This window comes from Onychomys torridus, chromosome 3 (assembly GCF_903995425.1).
Source record: "Onychomys torridus chromosome 3, mOncTor1.1, whole genome shotgun sequence".
In the NCBI taxonomy this organism is placed as follows: Eukaryota; Metazoa; Chordata; class Mammalia; order Rodentia; family Cricetidae; genus Onychomys; species Onychomys torridus.
In genome coordinates, this window is record NC_050445.1 from 158,864,586 (window position 1) to 158,887,329 (window position 22,744).

General features: G+C 40.1%; 1 protein-coding gene across 4 annotated transcripts in view; it reads left to right on the forward strand.

The window, feature by feature from the left end:
- Nucleotides 1–22,744, forward strand: part of Ccdc91 (coiled-coil domain containing 91) — a 187,406-nt gene that overhangs the window by 105,813 nt on the left and 58,849 nt on the right. For all 4 annotated transcript variants that reach the window (XM_036182394.1, XM_036182395.1, XM_036182393.1 and 1 more), the window contains 2 exons: nucleotides 20,815–20,907; nucleotides 21,765–21,833. In XM_036182394.1, the coding sequence (XP_036038287.1) occupies nucleotides 20,815–20,907; nucleotides 21,765–21,833 (162 nt within the window). The remainder of the gene's footprint in view (nucleotides 1–20,814; nucleotides 20,908–21,764; nucleotides 21,834–22,744) is intronic.

The following is a 22,744-nucleotide window of genomic DNA, read 5'->3' on the forward strand; positions in this document are numbered from 1 at the left end:
GAGGAAAACAAAATATATTTACGCTCAACAGGGAAACAACCTGTCCATCTTGGAGTTTTTGATTATTTTGTGTAAGTACTAGTTTCTGTTTGAAGATTTTTCTTTTACTGTTTTTAAAAGCCAAAATAATAAGCTACTTTACATTAATTAAGCCATCAATTGAAAAACATTTTTAGGTGTTCCATAGTCAGAAATGTGTTGTAAAACACTTCTTGCAATGTTTTATAACATAAAACTTGGAAAATGAAGTTGGAAGCAGCTTTTTAAAAAGTCCTACTTAATAGGATAGGAAGAAAATTAACAATAATTTCAGAAATAAAATAAGTATAGCATTTGATGGAAACTTGTGGATAAACTAGACTCAAATAGAGATCTGTTCTGTTAGAGAGAAAAGGGGGTGGGGGGAGAGAGAATATTAGGCCAGAGGATTGTTTTGGGTAACATGTAGTCTCTTTAGCCTTGTACTATTTTATTATAGTCTGCTCTGCTTGCTAAAGGCAAAGCCAAATGACAGTTGGGTATGTTTCTGTACACTGTATTTGGACTTCTCAAATTGAGGGAATTATGCATGTTATGGTAGGGCTGAGGGTACCTGAAACAAACCCTACCAACCATGGGCTGGAGCATAGAGCGCTTCCCCATTGTCTGACACCTACCAGAGATGACCTGTGTTCATGTTTGTCTCGATTACGTCTATAAATATCTTTCACTTAATTCAGTCTCAAAAATATTTTTTTAAATGATTCATGGTTTGGTGGTTTGGGAGTGTATAAATATATTGAGGTAGATCAGTTTAAACTGATTTTATGTATGTGGTGTTTGAAATAGATCAATACACATCTTAGTTAGGGTTTTATTGCTGAGCTGAGACTATGGCATGACCCCAGCAACTCTTATGAAGGAAAAGTTAACTGGGGGGAGGGGAGCACTTATAGTTCAGAGGTTTAGTCCTTCATGGCAGGAAGCATGGTGGCATACAGGTAGACATGGTGCTGAAGAAGAAGCTGAGAGTTCTTTATCTGGATCCTCAGGCAGCAGGAGGAGCAAATGAACCACTGGGCTTGGCTTGAGCTTCTGAAACCTTAAAGCCTACTTCCTGTGACATACTTTCTACAACCAAGCTACACCTACTCCAGGAAGACCTCCAGTAATGCTACTTACTCCCTATGGGCCTAAGGGGCCATTTCACTCAAACCACCACAATACACTTTTCTAGTTTCTGTTGCTGAAAAAAGATAATCTTTCATATCTAAATCTCTTTTATGTGTTTGTCAGAAAGCAATTATCATGTATATGTGGACTTGAATGCCTTCCATCTCTCCTGTGTTCCCAACCTGTTCAGATGCTGTGTTTTATTTATATAGGTGTCTTATTGGTCTTGAACCAGGAAGTGTAAAGCCCTCCACATCCTTCTTGTAGTCCAGAATTGCTTGGCTACTTGATGTCTTAGGTTTCTGAGTAAAATTTATAAGCACTGTGAACTTTTATGACAAAGCAGATTGGTCAGTTGATTAGGACTGAGTTAGGTTTGGAGTGTGATGTCTTGGCTGCACTGAGTGTGTCTATGTGTGAGCAGGGTACATTGCTGCCTGTTCAGGGATCTAGCTTATTGCTCTACTTCCTCAGTGTTTAGGGTCAGCACATCGGTTTCATTTCAGGCTTTTCATTATTGGAAATCTGTGTCATCACCCCTCCCCCTGTTTCCAGTTATCCAGTTAGTGCTTGTTGCTACTACATAAAAATGCACTCTATCATTTTATATCCTCTAAGGATCAAATATTACTAATCAGTTTTTACAGGTTTTCTGCAAAAAATCCATGGGATTTCTGGATATAAGACTTTTTTGCATCTTTTCTATTATTCTTGATGTTGCCATGGTTACTTTCTTTCACTGTGATGAAACACCACAACCAAGGCAATGTATGGAGGGAGGGAAGAGTTTATTTGGGCTTCGGGTTCTGGAGGGTTAGGGTCTAATGATGGAGGGACAGCTTAACTCACCAAACTCTCAGAGCATAAACACAAGGCAGAGAGCCAGCTGAAAATAGAGGAAGTCATGTGCACTCAAAGCCCATCCCTCTACTGACGCACTTCCTGCAGCAAGGGTGTACCACCTAAACCTCCCTGCAAAGTGCCACCAACCAGGGACCAAGTGATCAAATGCCTGAATCCATGGAGACTTTTCACATTCAGACCACTTGAGTGGCTTCCTCTTCCTTGCCAACTGAAGTTCTGTGATGTTGAAGATGAGGAAGTTGATTGTGTGGCCTTTTGATTGCTCTGCTCAGGGAAAGTGCTCCTGTTCTCACTGTGGGTATAACTCTAGCTTCCTGTTCTCACTGTGGGTATAACTCTAGCTTCCTGTTCTCACTGTGGGTGTCACTCTAGCTTCCTGTTCTCACTGTGGGTATCACTCTAGCTTCCTGTTCTCATTGTGGGTGTCACTCTAGCTTCCTGTTCTCGCTGTAGGTGTAACTCTATCTGTAACTGCCTGTGGCGAAGCTCTATGCTAAGCTGAGCTCCTTTCAAATAGGTGCTTTTATTCTATAAATAGATGTAGGATTTTATTGATCATCTGACTACATATTCTTCCTTTAGATAAGTATATTTGTGTTTAAGCTTAACATAACATTCTCTATTGTAGATGTAACTGTCTTGTTAAATAAGAAACACAGAACCAATTGCAAAGTTAAAAGCCAAGAGGTCAGAGCAATAGGTGAGAGCTGAAAACCTTACCCTTCACTGCTCTATCTTTCCTCTCTGTAAGAGGCCTACTTCCTGTGACCTGTCATTTATATAGACTTTCTTTTCTGCCTTCTCATTGGTTGTAAACCCAGCCACATGACCTCCTTGTCATTGCCTATCTGTACAGACCTCCAGGTCTTCTATGGTTGGTATTGAGATTAAAGGCATGTGTCGCCATGCTGGCTGTGTCCTTGAACACACAGAGATCCTGCCCAGCTCTGCCTCCCAAGTGCTGGGATTAAAGGCGTGCACCACCACCGCCCAGCTTCTGCTGTGGCTTCCTCTGACCCCAAGGCAACTTTATTAATATACAAATAAAATCACATTTCAGTACAAATAAAATATCACCATATTTCCCCTTTTCTATTTTAATAAAAAGAAAAAAAAGGAAAAAAGTTATAACTAATATAAGAAAAACTATATACAAAAGTACAATAACTATATACCATATATACAAACAATAAATACCTAAAAATGTCTCATCCATTCGTATTTGACAAATTCAGAGAAAATAATTCCATTATCTATCCTATTTTGGTAAGTCCAAAATGTACCTGATTCACTTTCTATCCTAACTTATATTGCTAACAGAACTGTCTTATAACATCTTTCAAATTTATACACTTACACCTCTAGTGAGTTTCTTTTCTGAAATTCTTAACAAGGAAAACTATAACTATAACTAACTGATCTTCAACTCCCTCAGAGACCTAGGAAGGAAATAATACTACCTAATAAAAGATAAAAACAGGAATTGCATGCAAGCAGCTTCAAAAAATGTGAGTTGACAGAAACAGCCAGCTGCCTGGGCAGTCACCTGAGGTTTCTCCACAGTGTTGGGGCATCATCTTTAGCCTATAGGCTTAGCATATCTGACAAACTAGAAACACCTGAATTTCACTAGTGTCATGTCATGATTCAGGATTTTAAATTCTGGAAATTGTTGATTTTTTTTTTTTTTCAATTCAGCTGTCCATTTTTCTCGGCTGTGTATATGTGGCTTCATCTCAGCATCCTGTTCTTCTCCACATCCCTCTATTAAATGCCAGTCTACTATTGAGAGGGGTGAGCTTAGTTATTCTTCAAGAATAACTGTTTCATCTGCTGTTCCATTGCACATCAGAAGCCATCGGCCCACTCCCAGTTCAGCTGCCTTCGAAGAAAAGGGCACGGTACCTTTCACAGATTGCAAAGGCCACTCACTTCAGGGATGGTGCCATATTGTCCTGGCTTCAGAATATGCCTTTTGTTAAAGTCACAACCACACTTGTTTTGGCAAGAATTGGTAGTCCTTTGTTTCATGTCCTGTCTGTCCTGTTTGTCAGCAGTTGATTCAAGGATACTTTGTTGTCCAGTGGCTAACTTTGGCCACAATGAAAGTTAACTCCATATGCAGTTTCTTCAATGCCCATATTTTCTCTGAAGTAGATTGGTATTGCCAGGAGCCAACATGTCTCATAGTCATAAAAAAAAAAAAGAAAAATTCCTAAGTTATTAAAACATTTTAAGTGCCATACTCTGTAGATCTCTGAAGGGTTTGAAGATGACCTATCTATCTAAAATATATCTATTAGATCTTGAAAACACACCTAATATGACTACAGGTTCAATTGTAATGTCTAACTACTAACTTTCATTCCTATATATCCTAATAGTTGGTAATACTAACATTCAAGGATTAGCAAATTGCATCACATTGTTAAATGAATGGTATAAGTACAATATCTTGAGCAAGAAATACGTGTATGGCATATTCTAAAAATCTCTCTCTCTCTCTCTCTCTCTCTCTCTCTCTATATATATATATATATATATATATATATATATATATATATATATAATTTGTATACAATATAAAATAATCCAATCCAATGTAAAGTATTTAAAACTAGTAATTGTCTTTTTCTTGTCTCTCTCTCTTTTTTTTAAACAAGTACCTTAAATCTAATCTCCTTTGCCTAGCCCTTTTCCTAACCCTTAGCAACAACTTGTAACTAACCCTCCTAAACAATGAAAATTATCCCAGACCCAAAAATCATTAAAAGACCAAAAAACCACCCTCCCCACACTACCTCTTTGGGAATGTGTTCGTCATATTCTTAAAATTGCTTCCTGTTGGGTATGGGCGAAGGTATCTTTATTCTGAAAAGAAAAATTTTGGGTTAATTGTCAAATTTGAGGAAAGGTAGCTATATCCTTTGTTGTCCAGTTTGAGCATAATGCCAAAGTTTAGGGTTTATCTCAAGTCCTTATTCAAGTAGTCTTTGAAACTGGATCATCTCAGCTAGCCATCTCAAAATTGCTCTTAAGCACTTTGTAGTCCAAAGCTGATCTGTAGATGATATTTGTCAGCTTAATGATATTATTATTGTCGTTGTGGGGTCCCATCTTCTTCCTGGAGATTTCAGTTGATGTTAGGCCTGGCCGTGATTTCCTGCAGAAAACTGATAAGAGACTGGAACACAAAGACATGTATAGGCAGTTAATTGAAGCCTTTTCTCTAGAACTAATTAGTACTCTATATGATCATTATTATCTTAACAAAGTTTAATATATATATATATATATATCTTATAAATTTTGATATAAAATTCATACTTTAAGAAAAGTTTAAAGAATCAGAATAGAATAAAAGAATTGAGATTAGTAATAGAATAATCCCTTAATTAATTTGGTTTTTCTCCCCATGTCATAAGATGGCTCTTTCTTCTGGTATGATACAGGGACTTTGTATTTTCCTTTTAACAACATGCTTGAGTTTAAAGGAGAGAGCCATTCTCCAACTCCAAAGTCAGCTTTAAATTTTAATTAAACTGGGACTACAAGAAGACCAATAGTGTTTTTTTTTTGTTTTGTTTTTGTTTTTGTTTTTGTTTTTTTTTTTTTTTTTTTTTTTTTTAGAGAAGAGCAGAAACAAACATTTAGGAAGATTTATGAAATTTTGTAGATGATATACCAATAGGCCATTTTACTCTTCTTCCTGGGACAGATGATTTGTCCTTTTTCTTCAGTTGTCTCATTTGTCCGGTGTTCTTCAGATTCCTTAGCCTTTATTCTCCTAAAAGACAAAAACAAAACAGTTCCCCAAGATGATTTATTGTTTTTTTAAATAATATGGAAATTTTGGTTATGTCTCTTGTGTTCAGATATTGGTAATTTGTGTCATGTTTCATTTTCTTTGCTAATCTGCTAGAGATTGATCAATATTTTCAAACTTCTCGAAGAATCAGTCGATGAGACATTTCGTTTTATTGACTTCCTTTTTTATTTTTTATCTCTGTATAACTAATTTCTACTCTAAAATTACTATTTAAATTTTCAGATTTAGTTGGATGCCAGTTTCCATTCACTTAGGGCCCCAGATGGGGGACTCAGCTCACCACCAGTGGAGTCCTCCTTGAGTGCTTTGTGGACCTGCTCTAGATGGGGGGAGGTTATTTTCAAAATCATGTTTTCACTTTCAATTAGAATGACTTTAATTTGTGTTGTAACTGGGTCTTGAAGTATCTTATTTCTTTTCCAGATATTTTGATGTTTTGCAGATGTATTTTTTTTATTGATATTAAGTCTTATTCTGATTTAGTGAGCATACTTGTGGTTTTGATGTAATTTTGAGGTCTGTTTGATGGCCCAGAATGTGTGGACTTTTTTTTTTTTAATGTCATCATTTAGATAAGCATTTTGGTTGTCCTGTTCAGGACTTGTGTATTATTATAATTTCCTTTCTGCCTGCCTTGGCAGTTGTTAAGGGAAAGATACTGAAACACTTGACCCGTGCTTATAGATTAGCCCTGTTTTCTGTGCTTGTCTGTCAAGTTTTAGCCTTTTCTAGAACATTTGACATACAAACAGCTGAGGCATACACATAAGAATTACTATGCTTCCTTCATGTAGTTGTCCCTATCTTACTATGAAATGTCCATCTTTTATTCTGGGGATACTGGTTGCAATGAGATATATAGATGACCTACTTTTATTTTGATTATGGGTTATGTTAGTTGGGTACAATTTACTCTATGTTTTTATTCTAGATGAATTTTTCTCTAATTATTTCAAAGGTGTTTCTTGTAGGAAGCATATAGTTGCATTTTATTATTGAACCTATAATACTTTCTCATTTCTACTTGTGTTTGAAGATTCTTAAGTTATTTTCCAAGTCAACGTTAAGGCTCATTTCTTAGGATCTATTTTAGGTATCAGCTTAAATTATTTGTTTGTAGGGTGAATTTTTAAAATGAGTGTTTTAAAGGATGTTTATTGTTAGTAAGCACCTAGCCATAAAATAACTATAAATTTATTGGTAATCTTATGTAAAATATTATTTGTGACATTATGGTTTCTCATATGATCTTCACACATGTAAATTATGTTAAGAAATCTGATTATACACCAAAAATTACATTTTAGTACAAATAAAATTTTGAGTTGAAGATGACTCACTACCCAAAAAAATCTGCTTTGGCCGGGTGGTGGTGGCACGTGCCTGTAATCCCAGCACTCGGGAGGCAGAGGCAGGTGGATCTCTGTGAGTTTCAGGCCAGCCTGGTCTACAGAGCTAATCCAGGACAGGCTCCAAAAGCTACAGAGAAACCCTCTCTCGAAAAACAAACAAAAAACAACAAAAAAAAATCTGCTTGGAAACATGTGTGTTAATATGCATTAGTGAGGTGTGTTTCTTTTTAAATAAATTTGACAGTACTGAAATTGACATTTTATGAAAAATCTGGTTCCCAGTATTGCATACCACAAAAGCTATTTTGATAAAATCCTCAGTATACTTTTATATAATTAACCTCAAACAACAACTTCTTCCTGTTTACCTTGTGAAGTTGTAATATAATTTGTCCTGAAGCAGTAGAAATTCTTGTAAATTGGCCTTACTTAGGATAACTCTGTGTGTCTTTACTTCTTTCCTTTTCATGCCACTGTGTGCTCAACTATAAGACCTCTACCTCATAGTTATGCTATAACCATGATAATAACATTACAGCACAACGCATCACTCATGAAGTTGGTAATGATGGTGATTAGTGGTGTGAACAGCATCTATGGTTGTGTCCAGTGCATGATATTTGTTTGTGAAGGGCACCAATTAATGTGTCTGTTATATTTTGTCATTAAAGACTTCTCTGTCTGCTAATCAAATCCTGTACCATCAACCAGAATACTGTGCCATCCCAGCAGGAGCTGCCTGCCTCCTCCTGTGTTTACTACATCTTGATGACCAAGTCTTCTTGTGAGGTAGTTGTGTTAGAACTTTTTGGATTGTGTACATTGGATTGTACTAATGCCACAATCATACAACAGTGTTTTTCTCAGAATAATTGCCCTCTTGTTAACTAATGTTTGAGTGTATAAATTTAGGAATTAGCTTGTTTATTACAAAGTCTTTTGGTATTGCAGTTTGAATTATGTTAAATCAGTGAAACTAAAGATGCATTGACTCCTCCAGTGCTTGAATGATGCTGTCTGCTCTCTGTATGCCTGCTTTGAGATCTTCCATTGGTGGATTAGTGCATTTTCTATTGCGAGTCATGAAGTGCACAGACTGGAAGTATGTAAATTTGTCTTAGTCTCCAACTCTGGAGCTAGAACATCAGGGGATGGTGTTCTTATGGGCAGAGTCCTAAAGCTATTGGTAGGACCATTTAGTAGAGAGATGAGAGAGCATGTGTGCATATGTGTCTGGTCTCTTTCTATTCTCATAAAGACAACAGCACTCAACTTTCCTGCTTTTTCCAGTTCTATTAGCCCCCCAAGTGTGCTACATCTAGATACCACTGTGATTAAAGTTGTGCCTTCTTAGGGCCTCATCATGGAGGATCAAATTCCAGCATGAGTTTCAGAAGGGACAAGGCATATGCACAGATTTTGTCCACATTTTGATATTTCTGTGGTTACTTCATGTTTTAATGTGATTGCGGTTTATTTTATATTAATTTCCATTTATCACCTTCTAGGTGTTTTGTTGTTGTTCTAATCCAGACCTTGTATTGCTGTGAGATGTCTTTCTGTACATTGTGAATATGTGTTGCTGTGATTGGTTTGGCCAATGGCAAGGCAGAATAGGTTAGTTGGTAAATTCGAACTGAAGATATGGGGAAAGAAAGAAAGTGAGGGAGACGCTGTGAGCCACCACCAGGAGAAGCAAAATGTGAAAGTACTGGTAAGCCATGAAGCCATGTGGCAAGACATAGATTAATAAAAATGGCTTGAGTTTTGTTATAAGAGCTAGCTAGCAAGAAGCCTGAGCTGTAGGCCATATGGTTTGTAATTAATATAAGCCTCTGTGTGTTTACTTGTGACCCAGCGGGACCAGGCACTGACAGTATGCACGCTGTCCTTTCTGGATGAGCAGGACACAAGGAAAGTGGGGCTAGGTGGAATTGAGAAACTTCCTACAATATTGTATCCTGTGGCACACTTTTATCAGTGAAGAAAAAAATTAAACTGGCTTTGGAGATTGTCAGTGATTTTCACCATAGAAGCCATGCCATTCTGAAGTACGGGTAGTTTCTTTCTGCTGTACATGCTTTCCTCTCCTGCCCTTATCCGGGATGGTGTCTCCACAGTAGCCCTGTGGAGGAGTGAGTGTCAGGTTCCTGCCTAGACAGGAGAGTCCAGCTTCCAGCATTATTTTCTGTAACAGTACCTTTTCATCATCTTAGAAATTTGACTTCATCTTCCTCAGAATCGGTGACCTTCTTAGTGCCCGTTTCTCCCTCTGTGAGCCTGCCACCGAGTTGTGGCTCTCAAAGCCTGCATGATGGCTGCTGCCCTGGGCCTTTGTCCCTATGGTTTCTAGTTTGCCTTTGAATAATGTCTTTTCTGTCTCCATTTTGGATTTTGAATTATTGGGTGCTGACTGGTCTTCTTTTCCTTCCATGCTCATCTTGGCCACATAGTGAGACACTGTCCTCACCCTCCACCATATACAGTGTTTCAAAAGTTAATTAAATTTCTGGGTTCTTTGAAAAGTAAATAGGTGGGCAAACAAGGCATCATTTTCTGTCAATAAAATATTGGATAGTTGATTAACTGCAGTTGATGTATATGCATGTGGCATGCATGCAATTGAGTTTGCACATGTGTACATAGTTGTGTGTTCATGTGTGCAGAGGTCCAAGGCTAGGTCAGAAATCTTCCTCTATTGTTTTCCACCTTATTCTTTTTGAGTGTGGGGGCTGTTCTTTTGATATGGTCTTACTATATATCTCTGGCTGTCCTGGAACTCATTACATAGACCAGGCTGGCCTTGAACTCATAGCGATCCACCTGCCTCTGTCTCCCAAGTGCTGGGATTAAAGGCCTGCACCACTAAACACCTGGGTCCACCTTACCTTATTCTTTGCTGCAGGGACTTTCAGTTAAACCCAGGGCTCTCTGTGTTGGCCAGTCTCATAAATCATCTTGCCCTGGGAATACTGTGTCAGTCTTTCAAAGCTGGAATACAAGAGGCCTGCTATTCCCACCCAAAATTTATAGCACTTCTGGTATCTGAACAAACCCTTCTGAGCCATCTCCCCAGCCCTAGATGGTCTTATCTTTTAAACAGCATTCTTTATGTTTTTACATGGGCTTTAATTACATTTCAGGAATGGTTCAGTCTACTCTGGACTTGTTTACATAGGTGTCAGGTGAGTCCCCAGCTGTTTGTTATCAAGGGTCATGTCCTTTGGGGCACCCTGTTCAATGCTGCCTAGAGTTCTCTGTTTCCCTGTGCTGGAACACTGACTCTTATGTACTTAGGTCCATGTTGGATGTTGTAGACTCCTTCTCTTGGTTCTGCTCTGTCTCTGTGCCCCTCTCTGCTGGCTCTCTGCTGGATACACTATGGTTTGTCCTGTGTCTTGGTTGGTGGACTCAGCCACACTCTGCCTTGCCCAAGGCCTGGCAGAGGTCATTGTCCTTGTCTTTCCTTTGACCCACTCCCAGTTGCAGTAGTGTAGGCACTGTTTTTTTTAACAGGAAAGAACTTGAGAAAATAAATATTGATAAACAAGACTGAAGGAATATAAATCAAAAAACAAGGAAAAGGTAGACTTGTATCATGACAACTTAATTTCCTTAAATAAATTAATTTTATGAAATAAAGTTGAGGGAGCTTGTGTGCCCTGACAGTTGTGGCTCAGTGGTTCAGACTGGTACAAAAGCAGATGAAAGGGTATTTCATTACTCTGCTCCTCAGACAGAATGTACTTAGGAACTTGTGACAAGTGGGATTGCTGTCATAGAAAAATAAAGTACTTATGTAAAATAGCTTTTAAATGTAACTGTACTACAGAGGAAATTAATTAAGGCTGAAAAAGGAGAGAAAATATAATAGGTTCAGCAGAGTTTGAGCTGTGACTTAAGCGGTGGTCTTTTCCAAAGGACAGGAAGCTACCACAATCAGAGCTTTCCTCCAACTTCATAGTCCAGAAAAGAACTTGCAAGCAGGCTGTGCACAGAAGCAGCAGGGAATACCTGGGGAAATACAGTGTGGAGAGGAATGTGAGATGAGAGCAAGGGTGTGCGTATGTAGAGACATAAACATACTTAAAGAGGAAAAGGAAAACACTCTAATAGCTAACATGATATCACACCCTCTCAATCAGTTGTAGGCCTTAAGTACTTCCTCCCACAAAAGTATTTGTAGTGTAGAAGACCTGAGTTCCCAGTCCTCTTACAGACCCTAAGAGCTTCATGCTTTTTATCAAAACTTGCCTCTTCCCATCTTCCCAACCTGTTAGTAAGGTTCTTTGGTGAGCCCCTTCCTTAGTGATGTACTCCTTAAGGCTGTTAATCTGCTTGTGGTTGATATCACTGTCTAAGGATGCTTCACCACGTCCAGGGCTTTTCTCTCTGCACATGTCTGCTTAGATAGCCATTAGCAGAGTCCACAAAGGTGGTGGCAGGCTGTATTCAAGTCTGTCACCCTCTCACCCTAGCATTGTCAAGTACCTAATGTCTATCCTGTGTTCTAAGTAGAGAAGTGATTTGTAGTGCAGAGTGCTAGAATCACACAGCAGGATGAAAGTCTAGCTCCCATTCAGACTCAACAAAACTCTTTAGATTTTATCTAACTCAGGGATTTGCTTGTGGTTAATTTGCAAACTGATACTTCCGTGGGCAAAATAAGATGAAACTATTGGTATCAGAATTCAGACTTTTAGAAAATTGTTTAATGACAAGTATCACTAGCTCATTTTTCCTTAATTTTCTATAGAATGGTTATAAAGCAGCAGTGTTGTCCAAGTTCTGCTGGTGTTTCTGTTCATTTTTAGCTGTCAGGAGCACTTGAGTCTCATTCTCATAAAATAGGCAGATAAAGTGTGCCCCAAGACCATTTGTCTGCCAGGAAAAACACATTTTATTAACTGCTAATTATTGTCCCAAATGTATACGTAGGGATTCGTGAGCAGATTGCGGCAAGCCAGAGATTGTTTTTCTCCACCGCAGACTTCACTTTGCTTTATTCTCTGCATACAATAAATTTAAGAAATGTAAGAAATCATTATTTTTAAATGAAGCCTTCTCCACTAATGAGATATTTGTCCCCATTTCTCTTGAATACATTCTTTGAGGGAGATGAGTCACTATCCTCCTAAAAACAAGCAAATCATAAAGAGATGTCAGGTTTGTGTTATGAAGAAGGTCAGGACATGCTCCATGCTTGTGTTGTGAGAAGATGAAGTAGATGAACCTCCTGCTTAGCCTTTCCGGGAGTTTCTTCACTGTGGAGTCTCTCTCTGTGTAAAGATGGATTCCTGTTGACAGTTGATATTTTCAGAGAGAGAGAGAGCAGCAGGATTGTTCAGGGGACTTTTGTCAGGGAACGGCCACAGGAAATTGGGAAACATGGCCTGCAGTCCTCAGGTGACCTGAAGAATGGCCTCAGTGCCTGCAGCTAAACATGGAAGAGAACATTCTTTGCTTCTGAAAGGCACATTATTCAAGCCAGTGCTCATAAGGATTGTTATAGATGCTGTATGGTGCTGTTCCTGGGGAAATGTAAACAAATAATCCAGTGACAGACCACAACACAGATACCACTCATATTGAGTCAGTGAACCAATGAGTTGCTGGGGTAATTTACAGGAATGTGGGTGAGGGGTTATGGGAGCAGAAATGACTCAAAGACAAATGCATCACCAACAGCCCACCCCAGGATAGGTAACAGCTCACAGACAGCTGAAAACCTGGACCACTTGCACAATTTGGAGTCAGCTCAACAGTTTGGAGACTGTCTCCTTCAGACAGCTCAGGCGATCTGAGTATCTTCAGGCAGCTAAGCTTGTCTGACCCTCTCCCTTGGCCAGCTTTACTGTTTGTATAGGGAAGGGCTTAATGCATCATCAGGTCAATTTCAAGGACTTCCTGAAACTTTTTAGTTGTGTACTTGCTGTGCTTAAGAGCTTCCATAGAGGATGGACTGTTTTACTCCCTTTACCCCTCTTTAGAACATCCCGTTTCTAAGGAGCTTTCCTCTAAGATGGAAGGTTTTATCCCAGAGAAAATACCTGCACAGCTGCAGAGTGTTCACATGGTAAGCTATTAAAAAAAAAAAAAAAAAAAAAAGGTTAGAAACTCTAACCAAAGATATTTTGCTAAGGAAATATATCTGGACCTATCTGAACCTTTTGAGGGTCAGAGTTAGGCTCATCAGATAGAGAATGGGCTAGGGCATATTTGTACTACAGGCAGTTCTTCCAGAAACCCTGTGGACAGAAGCAGATGTGTGAGAAGATGGACTTAAACAGCTGACCATAGCAATGGAATGACTCCTGTGTGCCTGGGTGTTGGCTAGAGTCGGGTCTGTGGGAGAATGCAGGTCGAGTGTGTCTTCATTCTGCTCAGTGTTTTGTGAATGGGTGGGGTAGAGAAGACCCATTTCTACATTGTGAATAACACACTGGAAGTCTTTAAAACAGCACCATAGCAGCACTGTGTCTAAAGTGCAATTCAGGGGAATGAATATTAGAGCCTTACACTTACAGTAGAGTATTAGAAGGAGCCAAAACCAGCTGTGCTGTGTGCATTTAATATTTTGTCTTTAAACATAAAGTCTTAAGAGTTAAAAATACTAATTTAGTTTGAGGCTCCTATAATATTAACTTAGTCCCCCCAAAATACTTGAGGTTCCTTAATCATTTCACAGTCAGATTGCAGCATCTTTCTAGAATGGTGAATACAGAGTTAGCGGAATGAATCTGTACAGTGCAGAGAGCAGTTGATGGTACTGATGATACACTCCTGTTTGGAAGCTAATTATGTAGGAAAAGGGTTAGGCTTTTTAGATTATTCTAGAATTAGGGTTAAACATAAACCTCCTATCACACATATGCATTGGCCACATTTATCCAATTTCATATTAAAACAGCGATCTCATGTCCCCCAGTCTAGTGTAGAAACAGTGAATGACAGTTCCCTAGAGGCAGCAGCTCTTCTTCCTTTGGAGGAACTAAGGTGACCTCACTGGAATGTTGGTGCCCGTGTCTCTAACATGGTGAGTGATGACATCACATGTTCTTGTTTCCTTCATGACCTCATGACTGTCAGCTCAGTGCTGAGGACTGGAGCAGGGAGTGTTTAAATCTTTTTATTGGTCATCTTATTTTTGTTCCATCATGTACCTCTGGCCTGGTTTTCCACTGAGCCAGCAATTTAGTGCATTACTGGTCTATGTAAACCTTAGCCACAGCTATTTCTCAAGGTGGTCTGGGTGGTGATGTCCACTTGGGAGTCTTGTAGACCAGCTGGTTAGGGAGGCTCCTGTTGAGTCCTTGAGACTTCAGTTGCACATGGGGATGTACTTGATAATTTACTCCTACTGTTTCAGTGCAGAGTTTAGATGGATAGTAGCCTTTCCCCCTTTGTGAGTCATGAAACGATGGTTGCTTATTTTTACCAGTCAAGAATTAACCTAGTTCTCGCTTTTCTTGGCTTATTTTGGTAGTCGTGTTGATATGCTAAAACTTGACCACAAACTTGTCTGTATAATATAATGTATAATATGTATAATAATTTACTCTCAGAGCTTTTAATACAGCATGCTCTGTTCTTTAAAATATAGGATATTCTGTATCTCTAAGAAGCAAGTATGCCATAGAATCAGCTATAAAATGAATTATACATAGTTATAAATACTACACTGGTGATGAGAGCAAAGTACAGTGGGGCCAAAAATAATAAATATATATTAAAATACAAAAATTATACTTAAAAATTTATATATATATATGGTGCTAGAAATAAAACCAGTTCTGGGCTGTGAATTCCTCCAGATCTTTACCATGTCCTGCACTGCTTGGCCCTGGAAACCTGATCAGGGCAGTGTGACAGAGGAGAACAAAGAGGCGCACAGACACAAAACAGGAAAGCTGGGATCAGGTGGGCTGTGCTCAAGCTGATGGAAAGGCAGGAACTATGCCACAACCCTACAGTTACTATCAGCAGCACAGGGGAGGGGCTGGCTAGTCTCTTCCTGCAAGGTCTCAGGTTGCATCATCCAGGAGGAAGCTGCAGGCACTAGTCCCTGCACACACTGTCAACATTCACACTCAGACCAGAAGTCTTTGTCATTCCTGTGGGTGTGAGGCACTGGGCCCTTGACATGACTGTGCCCGTGTCAAGCAGTGCACACTCACTCAGAACTTGACCAACTCTTCACATTCGCTCAAGGCCTCCTTGGCTCCCCCAAAGGACCTGTTTTCAGTAAATTACAGGAGGACATGCAAGAATGATCTTGACAAAGCAGTTTGAATCCTACACGATAGATGCTATTATCTTATACAGTATTATAAGGTAATGTTAATGCTATTCTAAGGTATGATGAAATTAGTTCAACATTTAATTACAGCCACCCTTACATTCTTCTTATAAAAGTGTTAGCACTCGTAACTGTTCCCTTCCACCACTCTAATTCTGATGTAATCTTTCTCAAAGCCATCAGCTTATTCTTTTGTTGGAGTGCCTTCCTTTTCATTAAACCACACAGCTCAAGTGTACTTAAGAAGTAGAAAAAGCTTTTGCTTTTTAGTTCCCTTCTGACAGGGTTTAGCTATGTAGCTCAGGCTCCCACATTCCCTATTGAGCTCTGAATGGTCTGGACCCTACGACCTTCCTGCTTTGGCATCTGCAGGGCTGGGATTCCAGACTATGGTTCCTATTTGTTGTATTTGCTACCTGTTGAAAGTACTGACTGGTACAAGATGAAATCATATCACCACTTATTATAGTCATCCTTAGATTCTTTGTTGTTTTAAATTTTATGCAGGGCCTAACTATATAAATTTGGCTAACCTGGAACTCATGGAGATCCACCCACCTCTGTATCCCGATTTCTCGATTTCTAGGATTAACTGTATACACCACCATGCACTGCTATCCTCAAATTCTTTAATATACACAAATAACTAACCCAAATTTTAGAAGGTCAAAAGAAATTCCTAGTTTAAAAAAAAATGTCTCATAGAATGATATAATTCAAAATTAGAAAAGTGATCAGTCATTCCCAATTAAAGTATTTCTTGATCTCTTTGAAAAATGTATGTGCATAAAAGGCATAAGGAATGTTTTGCTGTGCCATTTTTTCTTCATTTAAGTGATTACTGCAAGGCTGTGTGGGTTTGTCCATAGAACCCATGGTAGACTTGGAGTGAGGGACACTGCAGCAGACCCCAACCAAGAACCGAGCCTTCTTCCCAGCCATAAGAGGCCCACTATCTGCCACTCAGTACCCAGTCCTTCAGGTCCCGTCAGAGTACCTGCTGTTAGTCAAGTCTTTCCTTAAATCTCGGGAGGAATTAGTGTGTGTGTGTGTGTGTGTGTATGTGTGTGTGTGTGTGTGTGTGTGTGTGTGTGTGTACATTCTACTGAATTTTCTATGTTGTGTGCAGATGTGTTTGCATGTGCACATGTGTATTTTAGAAAGAAAACTCAGAATTATGAGCTGAAGCTGATGACAGGTCTATGGGACCTGATGGTTGTCACACCTCTACTCCTATAATGGCCACTTACTTGCATGTTGCAAGATAATTCTTAGCAAGGTGGTACTGAGATCAGGGCCTAGAGAAGCTGAGTGAACTTAGTACCTCAGTTTACCTTTCAACAATGAGAACACAGCCTTGAAGGCATTACCGTGAGACCAGGGAGACTACACAAGTGACATATGAATTCCTGGTGCATCTGACTTCCATTCTTGAAGTATTTGTCACAGTCACACAAACAGGACACTCTCAAGATGCCAGCTACCTGCTGTTGGGCTTGGTACACACAGGAGTCATTTCTTGAGCTGCTGGTTACTGCTGGGAGAATTTGCTCTGCTGTTTAGGCAAATAGAACAGGGCTGAGGTGAGTTTTTAAGAGCTGTTTCATTTAGAAGTTGTTGAAACAAAGACTGCTTCATGTTTGAAGTGTGTCTGATCCTCTGATGTAATAAAGCCACTGTCTAAGATGGAAGCCTGCCTCGTAAGTGCTGCCTGGCCTCCCAGTGTGTGCTTCATTTCTTCACCCTGGAATTCAGTGCATGTTTCATTTCTTCATTCTGGAAAGCCAAAAGCCCTGTTTAAATTGGAGCCACTTGCTCACCATATTTTCCTGTGCTTGTTATGAACATGAATGTTGGTTGAAGTAACTCTGCTAAAATAGGCATATAATGGTCTGATTTTATTCACAGTCAGAAGCATGTTGATGTTTCTGGCTTTGTGAAAACCTCTTCAAATAGATGAAATCTCAGTTTATCTTCTATAAGTTTTCTTTCCCAATATTGTTGGCTCATAAATGAGTGACTGGCTGTAACTCATATTATGGTAAGATGCTTATTAAAGTATCATGTGTTTCCATTCATATCAAACAGAAATATGTGTGAGAGCACACATTTAAGATTCCTTCTAGATCACCTGGTGTGTGTAGGGTCAGAAGCTTGGAGAAGGTCAGAGACTGTTGTACAGAATATGTACTACCACCACCCCAAACATGGAAAAACAGTAGGCGTTTTCAGGTGCACAGTATGTAGGTAACTGTATACCTGGCCATGAACACCAAGGTGGCTCAGTCTAAACGGCAGTATAGAAGAGACACCACGTGTGACGGGGTGGCTCTGTCTCAGACATGTCTTGTGACTTACATTCATATTCCAAGGAAGAAGGGGGTGTTCGTTTGTTTGTTTGATTGCTTTTCACATGTTCAAGATTGGGTAAAAACCACAGAACCTCTATTTGATATTTGAGTTTGCAGGGAGCATTTTCACTTGGGGTGATTTCTTCCAAGGAGGTGTGGCATTCTATGCCTAGATACCTTTCCTTTGGCTATGTTTTAAAAGGTTTTTGACACTCTTGTACCCAGCTTCTACTCTGTAAAGGTAGAACTTATTTCTCCAATTGCATGATTTTTATAACTTTTATTTTTATATTTTCATGTAAAATACATATAAATTTTTTAAATCAAACTTGCACTGCAGTTTTAAAAGGCAGTATAGTATCTTAAATAGGCAAAATGTAACAGACCTCTCTTGGATGAGATTTACTGGGATAGTTCAGTTAATTTTTACAATATCTTTTATAGGGCTGTAAAGCCAAGTCTTGTTAACCAGAGCATTTGGGGTAAAGCCATCCCACATCACCTATTTCATAGTGAGAAGCAAGAGTCAACCCCTCACCATAGCTGCTGAGTCTGTGGTATTGCCTGTGCAACCCAGTGCCTGCACCTACATACAGACATTCTGGGACTGCCACATTTCAAAGCCCCACTGGTGACTGAATTCAGCCTAGCTTTGAATATTACCTTGAACCAGGTTGTAGATATTTGTAAGAAAAATAAAGATGTGTTTTTAAGGTCATTTGTGACTGCTTTATCTATCCATGGTAGAATGGATAAACCTACTGTGTATTTATACAAAAGAATTCTACTTAGTCATAAAAATGAATCAACTAATGATACATGCAGTTAACTTCTACATATCAGATAGTGTGTCTTTAAACTGTATAAGCATGGTGAATTAAAAATCCTTGTTTGCCATTCCTCTCTTCTTCTTATGAATCATAGAGTGAACGAGAATGGGCACTAATTCTGTCTTATCTTAAGAGTACTTTGGAAAGGACAGGAATAAACAGATGAAATCAATTCTGCTATAGACTGATTGCTGTGAATGAGGCCTTCTGTGGAATATTAATTATGTAGCTTTTGTTGCTATAGGTCATAACTAGGTAGAACTGATAGTTTTTAACACAGTTATTAGAGAGTTAACCCTTTTGGAAATGAGTTTATAAAGCTTTTGAAGAAGTCATTAATACATGAAAAGGGATCACCTTCACTAAGGCTCAGATTGCACACTGGAGCATAAGAAGAGTGGGGCGACCCAGCAGACAGCTGAGAATGTTTAGTGTTGCCCACCTCATAAAGCATAGAGTGCGTACAGTCCCAGGGAGATTCACAAGTATTGTAGCCTTGGCTGTTGTGAGTAAAGAACTCATTTCAAGTGGCAGATCAGTCTGCCTTTGTCCAGAACAGGCCAGAGTTGGTGTTTGTGTGCTATACTGGGTGCTGTGGAATAAGAAGCATGCTTCTGGTGCATTTTCTCAGCACCAAGTCCTGTTTGTGTTCTTGTTGGCCACTGAGGAGGGTTGGCTCACCTGTCACTACACAATGTTGACATAAGAATTTTTCAAGGAAAGGTAGTTGGTAAAGTTATTTGTGACTGATAGTTTATTGATGTTTTTTAATTCTAGAAATTTTGTTGAATTATGTTTATCAAACCTCCATAAGCCTAAAATGGTTAGCTTTTTCCTCAAGAGAAGTGTATTTATCTGTTTTCATGTTCATGTGTATGTGGCATGTGTGTATGCATGTTTGCATGTGTAGTATGAATCCTAATTGGTCTTATAATAAAAACCCGGGAGCCAGATATCAGGGTAAATGCTGAAAGATCAGAGGAAGTAAGCCACAGCCACTTCTCACCTCACCAACTCCTCAGTGGAAAGGGGAAGATCTTGTTTCCATGAATTTTCAGACTGAATGGCCCTGAGTCCTCATCCCAAAGGGCACCAAATTCCTGTCTCCTCCCACCTTATATTCCTTTCTCTGCTCAGCCATGTCACTTCCTATCTCAACCTTCTTTGGTGCTGGGATTAAAGGAATGTGATTCCCAAGTGCTGGGATTAAAGGAATGTGACTCCCAAGTGCTGGGATTAAAGGTGTGTACCACCACTGCCTGGCCTCTATGGCTAACTTTGTGGCTGGCTCTGCCCTCTGTTCTTTAGAAAAGCTTTATTGGTTAGAGCATATATAGAATAATCACCACATGCATATGTGTGGGCATGTGTATATGTGATAATACATATATGTGCAGCATGTATGGAAGCTACAGATTGCCATCAGGTGTCTGCTTTCACTCTCTACCTCATATATGGAGGTAGGGTCTCTCATTTAAACCCAGAATTGTGCTGTTTGGCTAGTCTAGCTAGCCATCTTGCCTCAGGGATTCTGTTGTCCCTGCCTCCTGAGCAGTGGGATTCCAGGTGTGTCAACACACTCGCCCAACATTTACAGGAGTACTGGCACTCTAAACTCAAGCTCTCACACTTACATGCAAGCACTTTTCAGATGAGCCATCTCCCTAGCCTCACATGTATCGATTTTCAGTCTGTGTGTTTGCCCCATGTATATCTTTGTCTATCTTTTCATATGTGGTTTTTGTTTGTGGTGCTGGGGATGGAAATCAGGACCTTGTACATGGGAGGCAGACACTTTGCCATGGAGCTATGCCCCCAGCCTTCTTTTTTACCTGTTGTATTTTGAGGCACAGTTGGATTCAGTATGTAGCACAGGCAGGCATTGAACTTGGCATTTTCATGTGTGAAATTAAAATCAATTAGATGTTCTCTCTGACCCTGTGTACTTACATGGGGTGAAAGCTAAAGTCTTTGTTGGGTGAATTGCCAGCTTGGCTTTCCTGCACCCTCCACCCTCATTTTGCCAATATTTCTGTGTTTCCTCCAGTGATCGCTGGTTACCTGGGTACAGATGTTCTCTCTTCTTACTGGTCGATTTTCAGAGCCATTACAATACCTCAGATGTTTTTCCTTGTAGCATCAAAGGCTCCTGGAAGTGCTGGACAATGAGAAAGAACTGTTAAGGGGAAAAATCCAGGAAGCTTTGGATCAGCAGTTGCAGGAGCAGAAGGTAAAGCATTTTCATAGCACGAGAAGGGTGGATCTACTGCCTGGGTTACCCACAGCAGTAGAAGGGTGGATCTACTTCCTGGAGTACTCACAGCAGTAGAAGGGTGGGTCAACTGCCAGGGGTACCCACAACAGAGAGAAGGGTGGATCTACTGCCAGGGGTACCCACAGCGGAGAGAAGGGTGGATCTACTTCCTGGGGTACCCACAGCGGAGAGAATGGTGGATCTACTTCCTGGGGTACCCACAGCGGAGAGAAGGGTGGATCTACTTCCTGGGGTACCCACAGCAGAGAGAAGGGTGGGTCAAGTGCCTGGGGTACCCACAGCAGTAGAAGGGTGGGTCAACTGCCAGGGGTACCCACAGCAGAGAGAAGGGTGGATCTACTGCCAGGGGTACCCACAGTGGAGAGAAGGGTGGATCTACTTCCTGGGGTACCCACAGCGGAGAGAAGGGTGGGTCAACTGCCTGGGGTACCCACAGCGGAGAGAAGGGTGGATCTACTGCCTGGGGAACCCACAGCGGAGAGAAGGGTGGATCTACTGCCTGGGAAACCCACAGCGGAGAGAAGGTGGATCTACTTCCTGGGGTACCCACAGCGGAGAGAAGGGTGGATCTTCTGCCTGGGGTACCCACAGCAGAGAGAAGGGTGGATCTTCTGCCTGGGGTACCCACAGCGGAAAGAAGGGTGGGTCAACTGCCTGGGGTACCCACAGCGGAGAGAAGGGTGGATCTACTTCCTGGGGTACCCACAGCGGAGAGAAGGGTGGATCTACTTCCTGGGGTACCCACAGCAGAGAGAAGGGTGGATCTACTGCCTTCCTTTGCCGCATCTTCCCTGTTGTCTTCTTGTTCGTAGGAAACACTGGGAAAGTGCCTGCAGGAAGAAATGCAGAGGAATAAAGAGACACTGGAGTCAGCTGTGAAGGTAGGTATGCCTGTGCATAATGCTGGCATTCTTTCTCAGTGGAATGAAAACCAATATCATTGACAGTAACAGTGCAGAACAATACTTCATTTCAGAAAAATTCTGCCCCCCTTTTTTACTTTCAGTATGATCATTCATATTCTATAAGATAATGAATGGCATTGGACGTAGATTATTAGTTACTTACTTTAAAATAGTTATGTTAGAACAGTGATACCTCTAGTACTAGATGGATGTGTGTGTGAGAGAGAGAGAGAGAGAGAGAGAGAGAGAGAGAGAGAGAGAAACAGATATGCCTGTGATTTAGAAGTAGGTTCAGTAACCATAGCAACTATTTGAATGGCATACGTAATCTTACTTTGTTGAGGGTGGTGATCCAAGAACTATTACGATTTTTGTCTTTTCCTTATGGAACCTACAGTTGGATAAAAAATGCCTACTCATCAACAAGGCAATGAGTAACTAATTAAATTATTATGGCTCTACAATGTCCACATTAAAATGTTTTTAAATAATAAATCACCTTCAAAGTGAGCATGAACAAGTGGCTAGTCTTCTAAATGTGAGTCTGTAGCTAAGGAAGGTGTGTAGCGCTGTGTGGCTTAGGTGTGTCATTCTGGAAATGGGCATTAGCTTCTGCGAAATAGGATGCTAGACACAGGAGAGCATTGGTAGAGGACATGTGCAGTGTAGCGTAGGAGACGAATAAATGGACAAACAGCTTAAAAGCCAAAGTAGACAAGTGCAGAAGTCCATGATGAATTCAACACATGTGAGGAGTAGCTGATGAGAGCCAAGTTCTGAACAGAGCAGTGGATCCAGGAAGAACAAAAGGTCAAGCTGTTGGCTTGAGGGAGATGGAGCAAAGGTAATAGTTTGGAAAGTCCCATTTGCTTTCCAGGACTTAGGGA